This window comes from Falco naumanni, chromosome 1 (assembly GCF_017639655.2).
Source record: "Falco naumanni isolate bFalNau1 chromosome 1, bFalNau1.pat, whole genome shotgun sequence".
Classification (NCBI taxonomy): domain Eukaryota; kingdom Metazoa; phylum Chordata; class Aves; order Falconiformes; family Falconidae; genus Falco; species Falco naumanni.
Genome location: NC_054054.1, coordinates 86,097,660 through 86,124,658, shown reverse-complemented (window position 1 = coordinate 86,124,658; position 26,999 = coordinate 86,097,660). Strand labels below are relative to the sequence as shown.

The window sequence follows — 26,999 nt, the reverse complement described above, 5'->3', positions numbered from 1 at the left end:
CTCCTTTTGGAGAACCGAGATGTACAGGCACAAACGCTCTGTGCGCGCTGGCAGCAGAGGGATATGCCAGCCCTCGTAAGGATAACACAGATAACACTGAAATATTGATTTGTTTAAAAGAAATGAGGATTTGATTATATCAGAGGGAAGAGCATATCCCCTACAGTAAAGGCTGACTTCTCCTTTGTCAGTAATCCCTCCCTCTAAGACATTTGTAACCGGTAGGGAAGAAGTCCCACCCCACACCGAGACAATGAAGCTCTAAATTTTAGCTTAATCATCACAAGCCTGTAAAGTTGATCTTTATGACAATGTGTGTGGCAAAATCAAAGGCGCTGGCAAAACCAATGTCCTCCTATTCGCATGATACGGATTCACAGCTCAAATCTCTTGCTCTAAGATCAGGGAAGCGTTTCTCCAGATCACTTACCTTTATTTGCTGCAGGGGAGAACAGCTTCTCAGAGCCTACAGAAGCCTGAAAAAGAAGGAGAAAAAGAGCGTGAGTAATACTAAAGGAGAATTTAGGAAGGTTTGCTGACAAAAACACAGCTCATAAAACAAGTCGGCTATCTGTAGACCTGCTATTACACACGGCACCTGGAGGGTGCAATGTTGTGCCATTACAGAACAAGCATGCATCCTAAGGAGATGAAAGCAAAGCGTACACAAGTCCTGTCCTGATCTCACCCTCTATATCCTCCTGTCTCGTTTATTTAGGCAGCCATGCAATGCACAGCTATTTTATCCATGATTCCTCATATAAAAACAAAACCGGTGAAACTGCTATCAAGCTGAAGAAAACAAAAATAGAACCAAAAACATTTCAAAGCCTCTCTCGTTGAAAATAAGCTCATTTCTTGCTGAACATGCAAAATGTAATTTGTGTATTGGAAACACAAGTTGCAACTGAACACATCCGTATGAACGAGGGTGTTATTTAATATTATGCCAAATGATAGGTACATGCTGCTATGCACTTAGTTGAGTATGAAATAAAATGACTTCCTCTTGGAAGAAGCCCGTCTCCTTGCAAACTGGGTTGCACTATGCTGTTTGAACTCCACGGCAGTGTATTTGTGCTCCTCACAGCTCTGGGAAATAGTTAAAGAAATCCAATTAACCTAAACCTTGTAAACAGCTTCATGATAATCAGGGTCACTGGGTTACAGAGAAGATGATAATGACAGACAGGGAAAAAAACTCCATTCATCGTAAATAAAGCTTTTATGAGTTAATTTGATAGCTTCCTTCCCTCCCCCCACTGATATCAAACAGTCAACCTATTTCAGCATAAGCTTTTCCTCTTCGCTATCTGATTAAATAGCAAGTAGCCTCTCCAGAATCAAAGCTGGTCTGGGAGCAGGGAGCACGATCAACATTACTACCATCTACAAGATAGCTGAAAATATCATCGACGTTTTGGCACTGACTGCTACATGAATAAAATGGGGTGAAGTACAAAGCTGAAGAGCAAAAGATACTGAAAGTGAAAAAAGACTTTCTCCCCTGGCTCTGCTTTAAAAACAATGCATTAATTCAACACCTGGCTGAACTAAGTTGATTTTCTTTTTTATTTTATTTATTTTATTCTAAGGTGCCTTGGGAGATTTGCATGATAAAGAGCACTGTGAATTGTACTACATTGTTATATATTTTAAATGACGACTCAGAAGGAAAAAAACAAACAGTAAAATGCAAGAAGATCTGCATGAGATACAGTAAGAAGCAAGAAAGAGTGATCTCTTAATGTTATTTCTAAGGAAAGTGGCACTGCAAGCACTGAATGTCTTACTTAATGCAAATGCATAAAAAAGAGAGGGAAAACAACATGAAAAATACGCTGAGGCTGAGACACATAAGAAAGAAATTCTGAATCATGTCCACGACAAAGCTGCAGGTGTAGCTGTGGCATGTATGGTCATTACACAGCTCAGCAAAAGGATCCTAAAATCTTAGGGAAAATCAGTTACCTGCACGATCCCTTCACTGCATGGATTAAAGAGAGGAAGAACCAGGATTAAACAAGGTTTTGCCTAGGCTGGTTTGCAAAGACAGTGTAACAGCGTCACACAGCAGCAACAACAGTGGTGCATAAAACGTTTGACAGCCAACTCCAAATTTACAACCCATTGTTAAGAGATTTTTCACTTGTAATCAACACAAAGTCACCACGGATGCAGAACACATCTGCAGGCTCTGGAGCTCACCCATACTAACAGCTTACACAAAGCCAGGACCTAGCCTCCAAGCACTGCACAAGCATTAGGACATGTGGCAGGTGGATCAGGAAGATTCCCCCATTCTATAGGCAACGAAACTTGGGCGTGCCTTGCGCTAAAGCCCAAGCAGTAACTCGGCAGCTGAGCCACAAATCCTAAGTGCCAGTTCCTGACGCGGGCGTGCAGCCCACCAGAGGAGCCCGGTGGGCAGAGGCCGCTCGCGAGAGCCGCCCTTTCCTGGGTGCTGTGCGGGGCAAGCTGCCGCCCGCACCCCACCTGCTCCGGGAAGGGGGGTCCCACCGGCACCGCTCCCCACCGCCAGCTCACTTGTCTGGGCAGCTCCGTACCGAGGGTCTAACACAGACTGGCACTGCTTCACCGTGAGCTAAAGACCGCAGCGCTACACGTCCAGACTATAGAAAAACAATGTTTAAGGAAGTCAAGCAAGAAAATTCAGTTTTAAAGGAAAATAAAACACAGGGATTATTGCTCAGTCTTCCGATACCAGTATGTGGCACCGCCTTCAACAAGCAGAGTCAACATTTACAGAGCAGTGTTTTCAACATCACAGCCACAGTTTACAGACACAAACCTTCACACCTAGAGTTTACAGTAACTTTTGCTCTCACTTCTGGTGATTTCTAGCTCCAGATCTGAGCAGTTTTTGGCATGAGCACCATTCTAAAACAGTGAACGCCTGTGCTATAGGATATTCTGCGAGCTGCTGTAAAGGCAGGAGGGAAGCTGGGGGAGGAAGAGCCTGAATACATCATTCAATTCCATCAGTCACCCTTTAAAGGAAGCATACAATAAAACCTATGTGTCTGAGGGAGCCCACTAATGAGTGAAAAAATCCAGCAAACCAACGCATCTGCTAAAACAAGTCCCCTCCCAAATTTTCTGCTGTTTCAAGCAAATCATTTGCATATGTTTAAGAAGGGATTAAAAAAAAAAAAAGAAAAAAAAAAGGTGGAATTCTTCCTCTGTGAGCAAAACCAGGCATTTGGATTCCTTTATGTGGAAAGGTTCAAGCCATCCCAGGAAATCACACTTCTTTTAATTACGAAATGAAATGAGAAATTTCCTCCCCCCCACTCCCCCATTGCCTCCTGTCTCCATCCAAAGGGCCACCTCAGGGACAAGGGCAGCTGGCACAGCTCCGTGCACCCCTCAAGCCTTTCACTGCCCCCGAACTCCTTCGTGTTGCTGCACAGGGCAGAGCCACCCCCAGCCCGAAGCCCACGGCCACCTCTGGCCTTCCCTGCGCATCTCTGCCCACCTCCCCCAGCACCGCGGCAGAGCCCCCGGCAGGCACGTTGTCATAAAGCTGCTGCCTGCACAGTCCCACCCTCAGCCCCAGTCACAACCTCCGCGTTTTAAGCCTGCCTCACATCTGTCCCCAAAGCAAGAAACACACAAATCTTTCAGAGCACAGCAGTTTCTGAGATAGCCTCTCCCTGCTGAAACTTTTAAGGCCCAGCACCCTTCTGCCGACACACTAAGCTCTGCAGCAAGCCTTGCAGGTCCCCCTTTGTGCTTTATTCAACTAAATTAGCAATCCTCTGTCCCATTTTGATTTTCTTTCTTTTCTGCATCAGATCTAAGGGGAGAACGTCCCCACCCAGTTCTGTGACAGTTTGAAACCAGGCTGAATACAGTGCGGAGAAAAACCACCTTTCTACCTTATTCTGCTTTGCCTCATCCTTCCTCCCCTTGAACCCAGCACATATATAAACACTGATTCAATTTTCAGCACTAAAAGCTTAGCGAAGGCAGCTTTTTCCTCAGAACGTAAGGTGGTAACCACAAAGGGTGTCACACAGCCTCGCCTCGAAGGTGAACAGCCAGGCATAATGAAGTCCAAGCCTCATCCATCCTGGTTCCCACTAACCCAAGGCAGCTGAAAGGTGTAAGAGCTCTCACAGATTAATAATTTAATGATTATATATAACAGAACAACATCATCTGACAGAGACAGCATTATAAACTATGTCAAGCCTCACAGTAATTGCTTCCCCCCCTTTCTCTGTAGCCTATAAAATGGCTAACAGGGAATAAAACTGTTCCTTATCACCAACAGCAGAGGCTCTGCAGATCTTCACTCAGTCTCCTGGAGCACTGAACACCAGATCCAAACTGATACTTCAGGTGTCTGATCACAAGACACTGGGAAATTGCTAATAAGGCTGCTGTTCTGGTTCACAAGGAGCACAAGCATGTGGTGTTAGGGACCCGGTACGCATGTTTTTGCACGGTGCAAAAGCTGAGCATTCCCTCCAAATCTGGGTCCAGTACAGTAGGCACAAAAGGACGCAGCAAAACATAGTTTACATTTTATTTCTGGATGCCTGCCTATCTTTTAGACAGCCAAGAGCCAGTCTCAAGAGACTGTTTTCACAGTGTTACTGAACTTAGTAAAACTTAAAAAGCTCACAAGAAAACCCTTCTCCAGATTTTCAAACTACAAGTGTTGAATATGCCTAGATAAACTTTCAGCATAAAGCACAGACACTACCTGAACATTCTGGATCAATTTTCATTCTTCCCTTTGATCTGTTTCCCCTGCTTTTACCCACCACTCCGATGCCACTCGATCGCTTGTCTAGTGGAGAACTTCAGCATGACAGTATTGCTTTACTAGCTTCCAGTTGATTCTGTAAGTCATTCATGCCAGACCCCTTCGTTCAGTAATATGAGAACAGTAACTAAAACAGGAAGGTATTGTTTGGCTTGTGATTCTTCTATAGGAAATGGAAATTGATACATATGAAAATGTACAAGGGGAGCCTAGAGATCACACACATGCACACAAAAAACAAACTAAAATTCACCCTTAAGACCAAGAAAGTATTCAAAAATATAGAAGCAACCCATGGGTAACACTGCCTGCATTGTGAGGGGACGTTCCAAGGGAACCTATGGTCTCTTCAGAATGAGGATTATTTTTGGAGGGCAATCACAGCTCAGTTAAGATGACAAAACAAAATCAGTCATTTCATGCACCACCATCACAGGAAAAAAAAGCTGGAGTAAGACATACACGAACTGCCTTTTTGTGACACCTTCTAGGAAAAGCCAGCATCGCGGTACACAGCTGGCTGGGACACAGCACAACCCAGCTGTGTAAGGGATTAAGCAAGAGGGAACAGGATACACACTGGACTTCTACAAATGCACATTGCATTCTGTGATTATCTTCATACGGAATTTACAGGCTGGTCCTTCAAGAGGGCTCAGCACTCCACAGCTGCCCCTGGGGCACCGACCTGACCGGAGCTACCGCCTATGGAGCATTTCTGAAAATCCATTTAGATACTTGAAAGGTGACGAGGTGGTTCTGAAAAATTTGGTTCCAGCTGATGGTCAGGATCACTCACGAACTTCTGCCTGTCAGTGTCCAATGCAAATAAGAACTAATAAATAATATTCCCCAAGGAAGAATGAATGCCAGACAGATCTCCAGCAACAATCTTAAAAGTTTAGCTGTGCCTTTAGCTACGCTGTAACACATCACAGCGAAACATGCAGAACAAACACCCTGAACAGGCACTCCTTACTGAAATGGCAATGCCTTAAATGCCCCAGATAACTTCTAGCTCAATTTTGATCCAAGGCCATCTCTGGGAGGTACTGATGTGTCCTCTCTATCTTGCATGGAAGTTCACTCTACAGAAGGTCCACTAGAAACAAAATGCTTCTGGGATGGTACTTCCATACAACAGCACGCTCGCTCGTTTAGGTTCCCACCTCGCATTCGTTTAGCACATGCATATTCAGTACTGTGACAGTCCTGGAAGGGGCCTTTCACAGTGCACTGCTCTCTTCGTCACTTTTTCTTCCAAGAACGCTTATTTCTCTCAGCAGTTTATATAACCATGACTATTTTTTGCAACAGCCCCTTTGAGAAGCTAGCACAAGTCCGGGAACAAAGAATTAAATTAGGCCATAGAGAGCTTAGAACCAGAGATCACTGGTCCCAATTCACCATTGAATTAAACTGAATTTACATGACGGCAAACGGAAAGGAAGGCAGAGCGGGTGACGACTGGAAGGCACCGAAGGAAATGCCGTATACAGTCTGATGCAGTTAGCGCAGGGCAATGAGGAGCCAAGCTTCTCTGCAAGTTTGACATTATGGTTTTGTTTTGGACCATCTCCTTTGGCAGCATGGTGACAAGCTCAAAGTAACACCATTTTGAACCCAGAGCATGTTCCTCATTGCTTTACAACCATTTTGGGAGAGACTAAACTAGTTTAGATTAAGCAGCAACTGTAATTCTTAAACATATGCTGCTGTGCTCTGCTGGCTTATTGCACAGATGTGCCTCTCACTGTGACAAAGGGTGACCTAATGCTCCGAAAGCAGCAGGATGCCTGACCTACAGCATGTCTGCTATCAGAGCCCCAGGGCACAGGCTGGCTAACTCGCCTTCCCTCTCTTCTCACACCACCCCTCCAGCCCCTGGAGAATGGCTACAGCCCAGAGTTCTCCCCTTCCTATCCCCTCCATTAGCCATGCTTTATGATTCATCTTCCTCTGAGCAGTTGCTGTCTCCCAAAGGAAAAGATCAAACTCCCTCTCCTTCCCAGCTCAGCTCCAATAAATAAACAAACACATGCACTGAGAAAAAAATTAGTAAAGGAGGAGAAGGGAGGAAGCTGGGGAGTTCCTGGGCCTCACCAAGGCTGGTCATACAGCTGCAAAAGGTCCCTCAGCTGTTTGCAGAGACACTGATCACAAAAGAAGACTTCCAGCTGTCCCTCATTAAACCCAGCCAAAATACTTGCTCGATGTTATTGTGTCTGCATGTCCCAATTTAAATTAAGGTGCACTTGATCCTTATCTCGGTATCCTCCTCCCTCAAACCTCAGTTCCCAAACTACTACTAAACCCTACCTTGAGTGTACACTCCTGGCCATTTTCCAGTCTAGCCAGCACTGGTTTCCCCTTTGCTACATGTTCGTACACTCCACATCCTGGCTTATTCCAACCAAGCAAGTGCCAGTGCCAGTTCCAGTCAGCAGGAAAAAAAAAAAAAAAAGCAGAATGTGAAGTCCACATTCCTGTTCTTTCTCATACTGGATTGTTTTCACTTCTGTGTTCACGGACAGCACCACCAGCATAGCTTCTGGGAGGGCTGGTCGGAGCGGCATCCAGCGGGCAGTCCGCTCCCCGTGTCAGCGATCAGGCTGCACCTCTTGCCACAGGTCAGAGGCAGCAACGTGCTCACCATAAGGGCAACTGATACATGCCCCAGTCAGTGAAAAACAATTCTCCACGATACGCTTATAAAAGGGCTTTATGTGATCTGTTTTTACACACCTCAAACCTCAGAGATCTCATGTCTTTTCCCGAGAGCCAATCCCCCTGCTGAACAGGCAGGCTTTTCAGCCTGGACTTCCACAATTTAAATTTTTCCATTACCAGACGTTGACTTAGGCAACCACAGACTTGATTACCGATTTAGCTTTTGCTACAAATGCAGGAGAAAACCTGCCTATGAGTAGGAAAGGTTGGGAAAGCTACGTAACATACTGCTACAGTAGTTTGTATTATTGTCATTACAGCTTGGAACTATCTAGCCAGACTATCTATTTGGCTGGGATACAGTTTTTTATTTGCACTAAATCAAATGGAATGGTGAGTGCTCTTTGCAGAACTACCTAAAACTTCTTATAATTCAAAGGCTGCATTGTAGGAAGAGTGATGGGGGAGAGCAGGGACTGTGCTGCAAATGACAGGTGGCAGACTGTTGTTTGGTACCTACCAAATTACTCTGCTGCTCCCAGGGCTGCCTTGGCATTTCATTATCCCAACTCTCTCCTGGAAGGATGCGGACATAAATTCACACCTCATGTCCTGGTTTCCGTCAAACTGAGTAAGAGTGCAAATGCTGGCACCAACTGGGAATGCCAAGCAGGGCTTGGCACGCTAGAACAAACTCTCAGCTGTGGTCTTTGCCAGCTACCTGCATTTATCATTGTAATGGCCTGCCAGACAGGACTTGGCAACTGACAGAGGAGGGCGGGCGGAGGAGGGCCAGGCTCTGCACTGCCAAGCAATTCATTCCTGTAGCTCCTGCCATCACTGTACCAGCAGGGCAACCTTCATTTTTTTTTTTTATCTTTTAACCAATTACATGTCACCCAAATCCCACCTGCAGCCTTCTCCAACACAAATGGCTATAAATCACAGTTCAGAGACCGGGAGGGTTTTGCAAGACATTTGATTTCATAAAAAGGTCACTGTCCGTCTGAGAATTGCTGCAGTTCAAAAGCATACTGAATAACAACCTGCATTGGCAGACAGGGTAGGAACTGCTCCCATGGTCTGTTGTGTGTTGTCAGAAAATATTAGAACAATTAGGGAGGCCAACGATGGCAGAATCATAGGATTCAGCTGAACCAAAGAGCTGATACAAATTCAGCGAAATATCTCCTCCACTCAATTTTTGAAGAAAACATAATCGATTCAATGAAAAAGGGTAAATTGCATGAACACAATAAAAACATTTGATATAACCCCCTTGAACAGATAAGCGGAATACATGCCTGTCACCACTGCAGCCTGCTCCAATCTGCCTAGGTATTTCAAAGCTTAACACCACACTTTGCTACTTCTCGGACAACTGCAATACTCTGTGGTCTCAGACCACTCAGAATGGTCTGCTGTTTAGGGGAAATGCTATCTTCTCATCTTTAATCCGTATGCTGGCTATGTAGTGAACACTGTATAGCACTTTATGTGAACCACATCACTCAGCAAACCATTGGGGACACTCAAAAACCATGTGACGCTGGTGCTGTTCTGGACACCCTCTGTATCCATCCCTTTTTTTGCAAGTGACGTGTCCTGCCAGACAGCCCTCCAACAAACCAGCATCAAATTCCCTGAAAAGGGTCAGGCTAACTGCAATAAATACATCACATCCAGAGAAGACTCCGTCGTCCTGTCCTGGATCCTGACACATGGACATCCCTCTACCAGAAATCCCCAGCTGGGGATGCAATCCTGACAGGGCCCCTTCCTGGGCTGGGGGTCAGGGAGCTTATCAGGAAGGCGGCTCTTGTCCGCTGCTATTGAAACTCGCTGTATTACCCGCAGCAACCTCAAAGGAGTGCCTCTGCAGAAGGCTCTTTTGTTGTTGTTGTTTCTAATTCACTGCTCCAAAATATTTCTTGGCTGCGTCCCAGGGCTGAAGCCTTATCTGCCCATCCCCCCGGCAGACACACAGCAGCTGCGGAGGCTTATCACGGCTGCCTGTCCACTGAGTTTACAAATTAACACCCTATCGAGGCTGCACGAGGGCTGATTAATCAGAGAGAGGCAGTCTGAGGGCCTTTATCACCGTAAGCGGCTGCTGGGAGAGAAGTCACAAATCTCTCCGGAGGCCGGAGATGCCTTACAAATGAAAGAGCAGGAGGCCAGAGAGGAGGAGGGCACAGTGGTACGGGAGGCAGATATTTTAGAGATAGCGGTGGTGGAGGTAATGGAGCAGTGGGAGGGGGTGAGCTGCAGGCAAACGCCAGTACATTATGACAGCTAAAAAAAAAGATAATTAACAGCCTATACCTCATGATTCTAGCTTTCCCTCCCCGGGCTATAATTTAGCCTATTGCTCCTTTGCTCCAGAGGACAATAAACATTTATTATGTTAAACACATAACTGTGCTGCACAAAAGCACCGTTCTTTCCCAGGTCCACTCCTTTCACAGCTGTGCAATCCAGGAGGAGGATGGGGCTTCTCAAGTGAGCTCCCCTTTTATGAGGAAAATGACTCCGTTTGGACACAAAACACATCCCTGCCTTCCCTCAAAGCTGCAGTGTGCGGGATGCATTCACACTGAAGGTGAGGGCAAATCCCAGGCAAACCCCAAGGTACCGAGTGCTCCTTAGATGGGTCCGCTGGCCCACCAGCATCTGATACCCAGCGTAAGGATGCGCCTGGATGTGGGAGCATCAGCAGGCTGGAACAGCTCCTGCTGTAACTGCAGAGATCATGTGGTTCAGGCAGGCTTCACCACCTAAGGAGCATCTCCTCTTTTTAATTCAGCAGCCTCGCTAAGAGGTTTACTGGGAAATTTTCAATCCCACCAGAATTACGTGTAGGAGAGATTCCTATTACGAGATGAATATTACAGTCGCATGAATCATACTGGAGCAGCACGGGCCCTGCCCCCTCCGAGCACTTCACGCATCATAACAGCACAGTGATTTAGGAGATTTGTCTGTTCGAGTGGACTATGATGGTTCAGGCACTGCTCATCCTTTACCTCAGTGTCAGTACCTGCTGCAGCTCTCCAGCTTCATGCTTGTGCCAGGACAATGCAAAATAATTATAAAGACCAAACGGACTCACACCAACCCATATAAAAACTAATATATCTTTAAAGGAAACCACATTTGGCATCTGTCTGCATTTGCCAACATTCATTTGTATTTCTAAGTTTTCAATTTTAATCCTCGCAACCAAGACACAGCTGGATTTTTCCTTTAAAGTGTAATATATATGTAAGCTGAGATTCTCATGCAGCAACATGACTCCAGAAGGTAAAACTTTAAGAAAAATGTTACCAACGAGAAGACATTCACAAGCAAACACTGCAACCACCTCCTGCCCAGTCCTTTCTATTAATACACCAGCAAACAATTCAACAAATGACCTCTGGATAAAAATGCCATTCACTGCAGCTTTACCACCAACAGTGCTGGGCTTGTGTGTGATCTCGGGGAATGCCCATTCCCATTTTGCCCACGGAAATTGCAGAAATTCAGAAGAGGGCTGCCACAGCCTTACTCAACATCTTCAGCCTAGCTGTTTTCAGACAGCACTGCAGAGCAGCATCAAACAAAAATGAAGGGCCATCTGCCTTCTCCTCCTCTCTTGATCCAATGAGAAAACCATTTCCTGAACCACCTGCATTATGGGTCTACGAACCCTTGCAGGTGCCCATTTTAACAATATCCATTAGGTTAATTAGAAATGGGCAAACAGATCCTGAGTATTAGTCCCGGAAAGGAATGACAGCTTTTTTATTTGAACACTCCCCGCCAGGCTCTGTGAAGCAGACAGCCTTCTCATAGCTCTCCTCTGCGAACAGACACCACGCTCATTTGAGCTGGGCTGGACCACCACGCATCACATTCAGCAGACTCACGCGTAATCAAACGAAGAAGCTACAGGGCGATGATACCTCCAGTCACCCCAATCGGGTAACAGCAACTCTATACATGAAGGAAACATTAAATATTCATTAGGTGAACAATACGAATGTGGTGATCCTGAAACACAGTGAAATTTTAGAAGCCGTCTCTCCAGTGTCTATCAGATTGACTCTTTTAACTTCATCATCAAGCTGCCCATCAACCCTTCTCTCTCTAATGTCCTGTGTTTCTGCATTTCAGGGAAAAAATGTCTCTGTTGGACTAGCTTTTCCCCACAGCTCCGCTCCGGCACATGGACATCCTCGCCCGCAACAGAAGGCACACCGCAGGATGCAGTAGTATTTAAAGACCAAACAGACGGGATTAGGAACACCTAAAAAGAGGGAACCAGGACAGCATATAAATTTCCCTACAAATAGAGGCTGTGAAGGAAAAAATATGGAAGAAAGACTACGGTTCACATCTGCAAACCATTTAGCTTCCTACCCCTCACTCATTCAAGGGCAGTGAAATGCACTCAGCTACTTTTTACAGAAAAGGGGCACCAAGCATTTTTCCTGTGCTATACAGTAAGTCCAGAAAGAAGCTCTCAACATTATACTTTGATTAAATATGGCATTAACTGACCTCATCTTCTGCGTAAGAAGGTGGTGAAGGGGGCAGTCCACTGTTTGCAGCCAACATATAATCTGTCTTCCCCAATTAGATATGCTTTGCAACAAGTGTGGTGGATCCATTTATTTCCGTACTGCAATAATGCAGATAAATCCAACTTTGGCTCCAGTCCCACTGCTTTCAAAGCTGGGGCTCCGCATTTCCAATCCTTGCCCTTTTTTTTTTCCCTTTCTGCTGCAAAATGTCACCAATTTACTTTAGCCTGGGGGCCCATTTCGAGTTTTACCGCTAATATACGAGAAATGCATTTTTCAAGCTGTTACCACTTAACCGTACTGATATCAACCACTCAGGGGACACAATATTGTTTACACATCCTGCTCTATGGAATAAGCACGGATGCCAAAACTCTGCCTGGGTTGTGAAGGAGACGTTTACTCTCTGTTTTATGAGATTTCCTCGATTTGTGGCTGTCTCAATGGTCGTAAAAACAGCTGTAAATCAAAAGAGCACCACAAAATTGCAATAACAACTGTCGAACTCGGCTCTAAAGAGCATAACTCCCAGCAACAGAAGGTGGAAGGCTTTTTTCTGATTTAATACCAGGTGTGGGGGAGCCCTACCAAGTCTACGTGCAGCACCATGTCTGCCCACAGTCACCCACACACAAGCTCAGCCCAAACCCTCTTTTTTGGCTGTTCCCCTATCGCTTGTCCCTACCCTGCCCCACGTAGTCCCTTCCGGCCTCTTTCCTCCTCTTTTCTGGAAAACAGAAGTCTTTTTCAAATGCCTGGAGAATGCTTATACAAATAACCGCTGAATGCACAGCCCTGTTTAACGCATTAAAATAGACAGAAAAGTCAGTCCAGTGTTCAAACACGACTGCGCTTTGAATTGTGGCTGCTCTGCACAACAGCAATGGCTTTAGCAGATTACCTCAGCAAGAGCCCGTCGCCTTGTGCCGGCCTACCCGAGAGAGCCCAAATTCCTGCACAGTCTCTCAGCCCAATTTTTAGGGAGTGGAGGGATGGAGGAGAGGGCTGGTGAGACATGAGTTATTAACAACCGTCTTCTGGGAGCTGATTCGAGCTAAAATGGTTCCAGAACAGGCAGCTCCATTTGCCCTGACAGTCTCCAGTGAGGACTGGCCAAGCAGCAGATGCACGAATCCGAAAGTTTCTGTTACTCTGTGCCACTGGCTACAGTCCAAACCAAAGAGAGTTTCACCCCGTGGGTAAAACAGCCTTCCTGGATTTTTCCATGCCCCATTCCAGTTGCTTTCACAAACAATCTTCTCATCCTTGTCTCCAAAAAACCTAAAAGAGTCTCAGTTCCTGCATCTCACCACCCTCCCCAATCTCAGACTAACTCTGCCAACAACAAACTTCCCTCACCACCTCCCGGCTCTTTGAGAAATCAGCTGTGGCACCAACAGCCGCGCGACAAACCCCACGCCAGCGGATTTGCCCACCTCTTTGTGCCCTCGACCAAAGCACGGAAACCTTTCCTGTCCTCACCCGCCAGGCCTTCATTCTCTTTTTCAAGTTTTCTTTTAAATCAAACTTCTTTCGTGGCCTAACCTTCTCCCTTACAGAAGGAGGTTTGTACGTGCGTGAACCAAAGTAGAAATGGGAAGAGAGAGCTCATGGGAAGCAGGTTTTGACACTGCTCATCTCATTTCTTCTCCATCGTCCACAGTAGACTAAAACACACCTGGGCTCTAGTGCATTACTGTATCTGTGCCTGGCGGTGTGTTTTTCCAGATGCATATCCTAATTATGCTCTTCAGGTAAATGCCCTGTGGAGAAAGGTAGTAGAAGAGAACACCTCTTTACAGTCACCATCATGCTGTGATCCATTCTGGACAGGAACTCCCTCCCTGCGTTGACAGGACAATTCCATTTCCATGAACCACTTGATGCGAAGGGACAAGGATCTATATTCTTTTGTCTGAATCCCACGAAGTGTCAGCCCTTCTTTTCCCATTCTTCTGGTAGATGTGTACATTCACGTTCTTGAGAAAATCCCCAATAGATGGGAATCGTCTTTCACTTCCAATACTTTATGCCTCCCTGCTATAATCTTTTCCTTCTTGTACAATGCTTCTTGACTTTCCTTTGGCTCTTTTCTTTGCAATTTTTTCTTTATGAATACAATCAGAGAGACAAAACAAAAAATCCCCCAAACCCAAATGAGCCAAAAACATCATTCAGAGCCTTTGCTGATGATGTTACTGGCAATTCCACTTGAGAAACCATCTGTACAGACATGAACTGCTATGACATAAGGAACAGCTAGTTTTATTTCAAAAAGCTCTGTGTTCTCAATGTTCTGGGTACAGGAACTCCACAAGCCAGCTGAAGCTAATAGGGTGAATATGTGATCGGCTACACCCATGCAGCTCTTCCAAATTTATTTCTTTTGTACTACAGCAACTATCTGGGTGGGGCTGCAAAAAACATTAAAGCAGTCAAATATATACCATGCCAACTGCTGACCACAAAAACAGGCCATTTCCTCATGCACAAACTGTAAGGAACATCTCTCAGTTATTGGCTTCTATCAGTCACCAACTATTTTCAACAAAAACATGGTTCTGCGTGCTCAAAGTTACTAGATCTGGAGTCTGGCAAGTCTCAAGAAGGATGGAAGGCTGAACTCTAGATGCATGCATCGTACTGGGAAGGTGGTGTACTCCAGCAGACAGTCCATCTAACGGCACTTGTTACAATAAGGCATAGTTGCAGGGCAATTACCACATTTATTTTCCATATGTGCTGATATGATTTCACCCATAAGGTTTCGCTTGCCTGTGGTGAACGGCAGATGTCTGCCAGAGGTTTTGCATTCTAAAACCTTCTACTGTGTTTGCTCATGGACCTGTGAATAAGCAGAGCACCGGTGACCTGGCTTTGCTCTTCTCCCTTCACGGTGATGTCTGAGGGGGATGTTCTGAGTCACTGGCTGATGCCTGCCATGCTCAGCCACCAGCTGAAGAGTTTCCAGGACACTCACACACATGGCTTGCCAAAGGGCCAGGTCGGCTCTGGCCAGAAGAAAGCTGGCCCAGCTGGAAGAGGGGGAACATCGCTGGTGTGTGTGTTCAACCACCAGTTTTGCACAGGAGATGCTTCTGGAAAGAGTAGGAGAACAAGCTGTATTTGACCGCTCTTTGGCTAACTATGTGCTCACTTGCCAAGACGGCAACAGCTCTATTCAGCTGTCAGGTTGTTTACCCCTCCAGACAACTGCACCTTCAGGAGCCAAGTGCTGAGCTCCCGTGGCTTGGTCCTGGCTGATCTTCCCTTGGCCTCTCAGTGGCAAGGGCTGATGCCAGTGCCCTTTTCATACCTCTCTCTGAACGTCACACAACAGCTAACAGCTCATTTCTTGAACTAGAAACACAAATAACAATGTTACAAGAAACCTTTGTGATTTTAGACTAGACATGACTGTGCCTGCTTAGTAAGGAGATGAAAAGCCTACGGTGAAAAAAGAGGCAAAATAATCCTGCATGTTAATACACAGTGAGTAACACCTTCCTGGTGACAATCTCTTTGTACTCAATGCAAAGGCATGTGTGTAATGATCCTCCAGAGACACTATCTTGAAAATGCACAAAAGGCTCTGATCAGACCCCAGCATCTTCTCATTAGCTTAGCAAGAGCAGAAGGGGCATCAATTTTCTAGAAAGTGCATTCAGAAAAGCACTTGATCAAACACTTAGCTCCATGTATGTGCTTAATCTCACTGTAGCTGAAGCACTTTCCTAAACCAATACCTTGTTTATTTCTCCTGTGAAAAATAAAATGATGGAAAGGCCTCCAAGACTAAAAATGTAGACTTGAATAGCCAACAGTTTAGGAAAATTCTGATGAGGCTCTGAATTTCTGTGGCTTTCAGCTCATCTGTAAAACAATTTGGAAGTGCTGACTTTGGCAAATGAGAGGAGGAAAGAAATAGAAAATGGAGAGAAATAGCCACAGTGGATTTAAGCTGCTGTCTTATTGTAAAGATAGCTTAGATTAGTCCAAAGCAAATGTATATACCTGTTGTTGAGTATACCCTTCCTGAGATTTTACCGTTTTTTTTCCTTTCCTAAAATAATACCAGATACACCTTGACAGATCTGGCATGCTGCAGCCAATCCATCTGCTTCTCTGCATCGGGCAGACTGCAGAAAATGGATTTTTTCTTTCCCATTTGCCTCCCAGTCTCATTTCTCATTGCTGCTGCTCCCCACTAACACTCGCAACTCCTTCCCCTGCTCCCCTGGCTGGTGACTGATTGCTGGACTTGGAGCAGATGGTTGATGGAGCCGGGACTGCTGTTTCCTATGCACTTCAGCACTTCTAATCAGACCTCGGTGTCTCCTGCCTAGCTCTGCAAGAACACAAAGCAAAAGGTGCAGCAGTTCTGTATGAGCCAAAGCCACTTTTTAAGCTCACTTAATAATACATATTTTACTAGATATTTCTCAAAATAGGCACTTGCAAGTGCACAAGCTAGGCAAGAACAGCGAAAAATAATCTAAGGCACTTAAATAATTTGTATTTTTAATTTCCCCACCCCAAACGTGTCTATTCCAACTTTATAATTTTGGACAACACAGTTTTGTGCAAGATCACACGCACAACTCTACAAGATTGACTAAGCTCCTCTTTAAACACAACCTAGGAAATTTTTCGTTTCCTGTGTCAAATCCAAGCTCTCGGGTCCCAAGGCTTGCTGCTGTATCTCACGGGAAGAGACATATGAAGAAGTCAATTCCTACACCTCTACCTTAATCTCCAGAGGAGTAATTCCAGTGCCTCAAGTCCTCCTCCAGCAACACAGAGCTGCCTGAAGCATGTTCTAAGCTGGGTACTCACAAAGAACCACTGTAGTTTTTGTTATCTTTATTGTGAACACTTCAGGGCAACGACCACTTCTAATTTGTGCCTTCCATAACATCAATCATGATATTAAAACCTAGGAAATAGTTGCGCTTGTGCACAATAACCTGAAGGCTGTTTTGCTCTAAACCACTTCCAGCATGTACAGACAAAAGAAATAATGTCATCCTGCCTCCAACACTCCCAAGCCATCAGAGGCAACGTTAACCGTAACTTTGCTTCTGCTCCACATTAATGTTTCTGTGCATTGCAAATAAGCACCTCATTCAAAGATCTCTCCCCAATTTATTTCATTCCAGAAAAGGAGACAGATGGTAGAAGACAGAGGGTTTTACAGTAAGAGGGGCTGGATTTTTTTCCCTCTTCATTTGTTCCTTATGCTGTTTCTTATCCTTGGGGACCCGGAGTTTCTTTTGATAGCACCCTGCTGCCTAATAAATACGCATACAAGCACAGTCACAAGTATACATCTATCATCAAAGAGCCCTTCCTGTCTCCACTCCCCACAAAGTTGATTAATGATTACGTGTTTAACACATACATTATACATGGGAGGGGGGGAGACGAAGAGGGTAAATCCAAGCCCCTGTATACATTTACATATATTTACATACTCACATTAAAAAAGCAGAGGAAAGCATAAGAGGGACATTCCCATCGGGACAAAAATCCATTTTGGTAAACATACCTCTTAGCTCCCCTTTTTAAAAATACAGAGGCAAAGGGAAGGCTCTACTTGGCCTAAGGAAGAAACAATGAAGAATTAGCAAGCAGCCTTATTCGGTTCCTGCAGTTCCATCCTGACACGAGACCAGTAACTGCGTTACCAGCAGCCACGTTACTCGTGCTTTGTAGATGTGATCTAACAGCTGCGACACAGTTTAAGAGAAAGGAAAGGGGTTAAAGTTTTAAGGGTGCTCTTGGTTTGTATTACTAATTCATACAGCTAAAATCCCATTTCGCCAGGCAATAAATTAGATAATTAATTCAATTAAATGTCTCCTTTATGTAGAAAGAAAAAAAGTGATCTATCTTGTCACATAAATCAATACCCTAGGGGTAGTGGGAGTGTTTCACGGATGCAACCTGGGGTGACTGCAGATCAACCAAAAGCCAGGCCGGATCCTTAAACGCAGATGAAGAAGAGAGTTAGTGCAGAAGGGCACAATATGGCAAACTTCCTTCTACATCTTTCCAGGTTGAGCCAATCCTTGGACCTGGATAACTGCCTGTGTAAAATAAAGCAGCCTGAAGGCTGCTTTAATCGTGCTGACTGCCAGTGGTCTCAAGCAATTGTTCCAGCAGCTGGGGGACCAGTGCCATGGTAAAGGACTTCCCTGACAAAGTCCCTTCTGGCAGCTGGGACAAAGCTGGCACTGAAACTGCTATTGTGGCTCTCTGCTCTCCAAAGTGTCCTCGTGCAGAGTTAAGCTTCCAGCCACCCGCTCTGCTGGTTTTCAAACATCTTTGCAAGGTTCAGATTTAATCCTGTTCCATTCGCAGGGGGTTCTCATGGTGTGCTAGCAGCAATCGTGTTTGGCGTTAATCTCTGCTGAACCCATCTATGCTGGCTCTCTGCTGGTCTAGCTCTGCCCGTCACAGCCGTGGCACAAGTGCTGGTGAAGACAAGGCACAGAGCAGCAGCCACTGACAATATTTTTTTAAATGTACTTGCCCAATATTGGTCCTAAAGAGTGGAAGGGATAGATTGGAGGAGCAACTGAATAAAATGGTAGAAAAGGAAACCTTCCATGCACAGGTCTGGTCACAGTCCTAAGGCTGGATGGCCAGAAACCTCGGCTACCTGGAAGGCACGAATAAGAGACTATTGTTTTTACCTCTTTCTCACTTCATAACCTTTCGACTCTGAGTCACTTCACACTTTCTCTTTCCATAAAGCCTGAACTAAATAGTCACATTCTTCCACCTGCTCATCCCTTATTTCAAATATAAACACAATCGAAATACAAACATTTTCTTTAGCTTTAGAAGAGTGGAAGAGATTTGCCTTGAGTTTTTCAAATAGAAAAAATCACAACTGCTCAGGAAGCTGCAGCTAAAAGGCTCCATTTAAATTCAGACAACCACCAACATTCATTCATCATCTTGCCTGTATCCTTTCCTTTGCTCCCCTGGTCCTTCCAGGTCCTCGCAGACCAGGTTGTTTCAATACACTTCACCACACCATGAACTGAAGTGGACGTAGGCCATTGCCACAAACACATCATAACGTAAATTTGCAAGAGCCATTGTAAAGTATTAAGTTAATTTGTGTGAAATGAAGCAGTCCAGGGGGGAATCAGCGTCATGATGCATGACAGCACATCCTTCTAGCACGCAAGGTCACTGCATATCAACACCAGCTGTAGGACTGTGTCTTGCATCAGCCCAACACTTGCATTTTCCTGGGTGCATTTTATCACCACCTCCTATAAGTGCAAGCATACTTCTTTTGCATTGCTACTGCAGTGTCTTCTGATAGATATTTCAGATCTACCTGGGCTAAGGCCAGGAGATCTTGTCTTTCTAACAGTAAAGCAATTAATAAAGAAATACAGCTCCATCAAAGTTCTCTTGGTTCACCTCCATTAGTACAGACTGTGCATCTGAACTCAGTCAGTGCTTACCTGTTTAGAAACTTAAAAAACCATCTGCAACACACAATGGAAAAACACAACCCCCCAAAAAAGATAGTAAGTATTAAGCCAGCCTTTCCCAATCAGAGGTTTGAGAGCCACATCTGGGTTGTCTGAGTTGGCATTCTAGTTGGCCTCTGAACCAGAGAGCCAGATTTTGGAGATGACAAGAATTTAGACACTTTTGATTCTGAGACAGGGAAAATGATCACATTAAAGGTGTCATGGCTCAAGCAAGATGTTAGCACTATGTCCCTTCCACCCCTCCTTGGCAGCTGTCCAGATGGAAGTCACAGTGCTGTCTTTCAAAAGCAGCAGTTGCTCATGCCCAGTGTTTATCCGCTCAATGAAATGGGTTACGGTGTCAAACTTCTGCTAAGCGAGCTACAGCTGAACATGCTGCCTGCTTCGTTGTCTTGCATATGTCCTGAGGTTTGAAAAGCACTATAATGAAATTCACTTTTATCTTCACTACTACTAGATTTCAAGTTCTTTTATTTCCAAACTGACAAAATGAGCAAGACTCTGCAGACTGTTCAACAACACACGGCCGAAGCCTCAAGAGTATCTGCCATCTCTGAGTAATGCCTCTTGCACAAGTCTGTGCCAGCAGAAAAATTACTCAACTTGCAGACTCTGGGGACTTTGGGGTTGAAGAAACCAACAAACCATGCATGCAAAAAATGTGATTGCTCTTTGCACTTTTTAAAGCAGGTAGATATCACAAAACTAAAAATGAAAAGCCAACAAGCAACTCTCGCTAACTGAAGAGTGTGCAAGACAAGGAAAGTACCACCACTGACTGAACTGGTACCAGTGCTCCTGCACCCGGCTTGAAGATGAGATCACAGTCCCAGCTCAAGCAATATGACATTTTTAAATCAAAGAGGTTTTCAACAGTCTTAGACACAGATGCCATGAAACTATGAGGCATGACTGGAAGATCTCCAAATACCATCTGAAACAAAGATTTTGCTCTCTGGAGTAATTTCAAGGCAGCTATCTTTGTCGTGTCACCTTGCCAGAATATAAAAGCCACATAACACTGCAAGTGGGATAAGGGCCATTTTCAAACTGCTGTCAGGTAAGTAGGCAGGAACGATGCCCCACAGGAATTACACCCAAGACATCTTTCAACAGGCAGCAGTGAAAAGCAGGACATAAGAAAGCAAAGGGGTTCATCAAGCCGATGCACTGAGGTTTTGGGTTATCAGGTTCAAGGTTTGGGATTATTTCACCTTACACACAGAGAGAGGCTTATGAGTTCACATTAAAAACACAAAACAAGAGAAGACAGCTATCGATTGGTGGTTTCTGACCTTGCCTTGGAGGCAGAAACACAAGCGAGCGCGAGGTGACCAAGAGAGAAGTGCATTCAACCTCACACGCCGTGCTCAACCCAGCGCTTTCAGGGGAGTGCCAACAAATGCACAAACAATACGCTGTGCTGCCAGCACGGCTGCATCGCTGCCTCTCTTCAGCCGCCCTAACCAGAGCCCCAAGAAAGGTTGCTGAAGGGACTTTCCTCACTAAGACAAACTGAACACATGAAAAAATGGGAAGGACAAAAAAAAAATCACATCAGACAGGAGGAGCAAAAGTTTCCATGCTGTTAGTGCCTTGGGTGGGCAGTGAATTCAGTGTTGCACACCAAAATAAAATGAAGACAAACTAGTAAGAGATAAGCAGCATACAATGGAGCACTACAACTGACATATTCAAGACACTGAGCAAGGTGTAAAGCTCACCGATTACAGCAAAGTATAATATGAGAGTCAGCAAGCTTCTCCAGTACAGAAGTGACTCAAACTTTGACATTTTGACTTTGAAATTCCTGTTCAAATATGAGTTTCTCTACATCTACAAAAGCAATGAAAAAACCCCATAGACACATCTCAAAAAACCCCTGAGTGCAGCAGAGAATCCTTTTTTCCCCTCTATGTTTGTACGGCACCAGTGCAGTGAAATGCTGGTCTGTCACTCAGGCTTTCAGGTACTACTATAACGCAAATACTAATACCCCCCCCCCCCCCCCCCTTGAAATAGCAATCTTGAAAAAGCATTACCCTTGGTACCGCAGATACCCCTATAATAATCTCCACCGTAAATTGAAAATGTTACCATCGCACCAAGAAGCGCTGGAAATATTTAGTGCTACTGTTACCGACCCGGGTTTAGTTTCATTAGTAGTCCAGACATGTGGTAATGAAGAACCCATTCAATTCTCTATCTCTGTTAGTGGTACACTTCATGGGCTCATGGAAAGCACACATAAAACTGTTATCTCTGACAGGGATGGACACATGTGTGCATGTCCCAGATTTGGAAATTGCATTGCAGTGAGTGCAGCCTTCATGTCACTCAACTGCATAGCTTAGAATTTTACATTTTAATTTTTTTGATGTCTGGGGAGATTAAAATGAGAACTGGCAGCATGTGCAAGGGATACTGCACTTTGAATGTGTTATCTATAGTGATTCAGGCTTCCCGGAGCTCCAGCTGAAGCAGGTTTTTCACGATGGAAGAAACCACATTACATTGCTCCCTAGGAAGTGAAACAAAACAATAAAGGACGGTTAATCTCTTCTCTAATTCTGCTCTGTGGGGCAACTCCTTCAGCAAGCAGTGCCCGGCTGTATCTACCTGGGAGGGGGTCATTTTACTTCGGCTTCCTCTTCTGCTTCCCTCTGTCCCTGGGAGCGCTCTGTCTCCCTGCTGCATCTTTCAATGGCTTTATCAGAGCTTGCACCAACTCAAGCGTGAGAAGTAGCTCTGGGCCCAGCAGGGAGAGCTGGGGGAGTGTGTGTCTGTGTGTGTTGCAGGGGGGGAGAGAGGGGAAGACGAGGGAGGAAATGTTATTCTGTCCTTTGTCTTTTCAACAATTTCTTTTTAATGCAACTTGCAGAGCAGCATATAATTAGGGGTCTTGCAGAGCAGGCTTAAACTCAGGAGTAACCCTTCTAACGACCTCAGCAACGGATAATCAGGTACGCGGCTGTGGGGCACAGCACGCCTCCCCACCCGCCGCGCATCTCGGCCTCGTAATTAGAAGCCTCCACACTCCGCTGCATAAAGGCAGATTGCAAGGACAGCATGAAGCCCTTGTTTGAAGCTGGGGGCACAAAGATGGCAGTGCCTGTGATGGATGGAGACAAAGACTCCGATACTGGAACACTTCCAGCAGCCTCCGAATACTTGCAGCATTTCTGAGGGACATTTTCAGGATTTCTTAGAGCAGCAAGGTTTATTCTCCCGCATACCCCTCAGAATTCCTCTACAGCTGCCTAAGCCAGGGATATGGATGTGCCACTGTACGGGCACATGTCTCCAGCGATGCTTCCACGGTTTTATCATGACTGTTGCCCCCTTTCCCCTATCAATTTTTGTTAGTCCTCATTCCTGACTGGGAGGAACACGTTAACACTTAGAAATACATTGTGCTGAGGACATGGGGCTAACACCCCACCCCACGTCCCGACCCCCAGTTCCAAAGCCAGAATGATGTTTTAGCTGACTACATTCACACCGACTTGAAACTGTGGTAGCAAGTACTATGTTTAAGTTGTAGCTGATGTTAGCGTAATTTCCCTTAACCCTTAAGCATGAACAACAACAAAAAAAAATCACCTTATTAAGAAAGCCTGTATGCCCCCCCGCCCCCTTTGCTCATTTTTCGCTATGTAACTTTAAGCACAGGAGGAAATGAAAATTGACACTGAAGTATATCCCAGCTACAGGAGGGAGAGAGGAGGAAGAAGAAAAGGATGGAGGACAGGATCTTTGGGTGAGAAAAAACCTGGGAAGGTGAGGGGATGGTCAGCTTGTGTCACGTAGCCTCTTAAGAAATAGATGTTGACTTCTATTTCACCCCAGTTCCACCACCTTATTTTCATCTTTTGGGTGCCGCTGTGGCTTGTTTGTGGGTTCCTCTGCACCTGACCTTTCCTAGCAGTGCTGCAGCTTCTCGTCCCACCACAGCCACAGCAGCAGCAAAGCAAGTGGGAGAAAACCAAACAGCTCAGGCAACTCAAACACAGCACAGCAACAGACTGAAAACAACCAGCAAAGCCAAAAGTACTTGAGTAATAACACAGAGGAAGTAAAACCAGTAGAGCCACTCAGAAGCTGTCAATTGCCAGCCAGCCAAGCTCCCTTGGAAAGAGCTTAGGAGGTAGGTTCAGGGAAAAGCAATACCCACAAGGTACCACAGTGCCAGGGGTTATTTGCCTTGTGAACAGGAGAGCTGGGAGAGAACACAACATGGAAGATTTTCATAAGAGAAATCTGGACACCCTACCAAGGACAGCTGCCCTGAACTCAAGTTATCGGAGAACTCACATTTGTAGGCACTTAAAACCTAGGAAGATCATTAACAAGCTAGTAAGAACCACCAGCAAAAGGAGCCTAACCTGGACTCGCATCCAGACACCGAGCCACTGCAGCTAAAAGACACTAACAAAAGATCCTATGATTTGCATTGTCTCTGGTCCTACCCTTTCCCCAATGGTCTAACTGCTGCTACATGAAAGTGGTCTCCATCCTATATCGCCCAGCCTGTCTTTCTTGCACTCTCCCGACTGCTCAAAAAGCACAGTAATTTCATCAGCGCTACAACACCCTCCAGAAAAACATGTTGTAGAACTGAGCTTAGAAATTTCCTTTGCCTCTCTGAAGAGAGACCCACTGAACTGCTGGGCTCCACAACCAGTCCACTGCTCTTTGAAAATCAGTAGATGCAACAGATTAAAGGGAGCAAAGGAATCTTACAGTGCTGGACCCTAGAAGGACATCATCTCACAGAATCACGTCTATTTCCAGTTCACCAGGGTTTGAGGAGATGCAGTACAGGCACTCCTGGTTTGGTTGTCCATGTCAGCCTTGAACCACGTACTCTCGGTTTTGCTCTGGCTAGCTGCATTCAGGGAAAAACCTGCTTATGCCTTTTCTCCAATACTATTTTACAAGCTTCAGATCTCGTCTTATGCTGGTTGTACCACGTATTTCAGCAAAAAGGAGTATGGTTTCATCACACAACAGATCCGCTCTACTTTTTATGCAGCAAGATGTGTAGTCACCTGAACAAAATCTTTTCACCAGATCTTTTTGGGGAACTGATGACGAATACAGATTTGGAGAACTAGAAGGAAGGAAGCTGTAGCGAGCTTTTGAATGTTTAAAAGCTGATCCAGATCTGTGACAATCAGAAACAACATCAAATAAAACCACCTTCAATTCTTTCAACTTCCCATGCAACATACTGGCTGGCGATAGTTTCCACAAACTACTTCATACATCTTGAATTCACTTAAGGAAGCACCTCTGCAGCACCTTTCTTCCAGCCCGATTAACTTCCTACAGCTCTCGTCCCAAGAGGACACGCACTGAATCCCATTTAAAGCGGCGGGAGAGCACAGCCCACTACGGAGCCTATAGCCCGTTTTAGCACGGCCTCAAGACAGGCTTCTCTCTGCCTGCCGTGGCAGAGGAGCAGCCCCTTCCCTCCTGGTCCCAGCCTACAGCCTCCAGCCTCCTGGGGAGCCATGTGGCCGGCAGCTGGCACGGCTCCTGCTGGCTTCAGGGACGTGGGCTCCTGCTGCAAACCTGTCAGGCGGAGCCGGACCGGGTCAAACAAGGAGGACAACAAAAAGGGAGCAAGAGATTCCAGAGGGCTCTTCATGCCTCCGAAGTCATGCTGCTGTTGACTCCTTTATTGTGATTAACTCCTTGACATCTTCTGTGACAAGCGGGGGAGGACAGACTGAACTTGGTAATTAATTAAATCGGTGAAATACCTCCTTCCCTTTCAAACCTTGCCCCCACTGACAATCTTTATGGCTTAGCTCTACCTTATGAGAGGGTTTACAGCCAGATACATGTTTGACAGTTGGCATTTCATCACTGAGAAATTCATTTTGGGGCATCCTATGCTCCTTTGCCAGACCCGGTGGTAATACCATTTGCAAGCTTAAGCCCACCCCACGAGCTCTGTATGAGGATAAGAAATCCTCTCCTTCCCAACCTCTCATTCAAATGACAATAATTAGGGAATCTCATCACTCTAGATCTCGAGAGGGAGGTGACGTTCACGTTAATTGGAGACATTACAGGAAACCACACTGTGCTTATAAAAAAAAAAAAAAAAGAAAAAAAGAAAAACCACACACAGAATAAACCAGCCCCCTTCCCCCCAACCTGGCTGGCATTTCCTGAATAAATTGCCTTTTTTTCAGGCATGTCGGTGTGCTTTTTAATACTGGAGACTACTGGAAGGTCTCCTGCAGCCCGATTAAGTGTAATGCAGTGTAAGAAAAATAGGAAGGAGGGGGGGGAACCCTTGGAAAGGCAATCGAAGTGAAAAATCTATCAACTGTGCGGTGGCTCCGGTGGAGCCAGGAGTCCTGTTCTGAACATGCTCTGACTTCCCAGTCATTTGCTCTGCCGGACACTCTGGGGACCCCAGCACAGCAAACTACAATTTCTAGTAAATATATCCCAGGGACACAATTAGTTTTTCAGCTGGGGGCATGATAAATTGGTCATGCATAATTCAAGGCCAGAGCAGGCTGGAGCATAAACTGCTCCGTGGCAGCTTCCAACTCCCTGACAGAAGAATGCAAATGGGCTGCCTGGCGCAGGGGCTGACGGACCCAGCTAACGCTGCCGCCTTCATCTTGCCGCCTGCGTGCTCCTCGTCCACCTATGAGCACGGCAATGACCATTTTAGCCTTCCCTTCCGTGCATCTCCTGGCGATTTTAATTTCACAGCAATGTATCCATCACTGTCCGACGGCCTTTTGGGACGCAACACACGTTGTTATCACCACAAACACCACTCTTCACTCACGCTACTCTGTTTTCCATAGGCATACACAAGAGAATGGTTTTGGCATAGAAAGAGGCTGAGGGACTGTGTGGTCCATTGTCAGCATTAGGTGGCCTGGGGCAAGTAATATCAAATCTGCCTCGGTGTTCCCATCTACGCAACAGAGATAATTCCAACCATGCAACCGCAATTTTAGCAAGATGCACCCAGTTTGGGGTCTGATAAAGGTCTGAGAGGTGGCTAAGGATATGCAGCCCAGCTAAAGCTAGTCTCAAGTTCTCTGAGCTTATTTTAGGTATTTAAATAAATGCAACTACCCATTCAAAGTGATCATGTAGGAGAACAAGAGAACTTGCTGCTTCACAGAAGTTAGCTTAGTGATGAATAAAATGAAACCTCCAAGGAAACTTTAGGAGTCCTTCAAAATTATGTCCTCAAGTTCCTCAATGCATGCTCTACACCCTCCCAGCCAGCGAGGGATACACAGTGCACATGCTGGAAAAACCTGCTAGACAAATCAGTTCAAGTAGTCTCACTGCAAGGGAAATCAGCATTTGCCGTCTCAGATACAGCCACGTAACTGAAGGCTGACAGCTCTGTTTCACCAGCCACAGTTTTGCCATCTTACACAACTCTGAAACCTC

The 26,999-nt window shown here is 45.5% G+C and overlaps 1 protein-coding gene across 18 annotated transcripts in view; it reads right to left on the bottom strand.

Annotated features, from left to right (window-relative positions):
* The window catches only part of FBRSL1 (fibrosin like 1), a 547,437-nt gene that overhangs the window by 58,343 nt on the left and 462,095 nt on the right, over positions 1–26,999 (bottom strand). For all 18 annotated transcript variants that reach the window (XM_040602430.1, XM_040602491.1, XM_040602507.1 and 15 more), the window contains one exon: positions 431–476. In XM_040602430.1, coding sequence (XP_040458364.1) covers positions 431–476 — 46 coding nt within the window. The remainder of the gene's footprint in view (positions 1–430; positions 477–26,999) is intronic.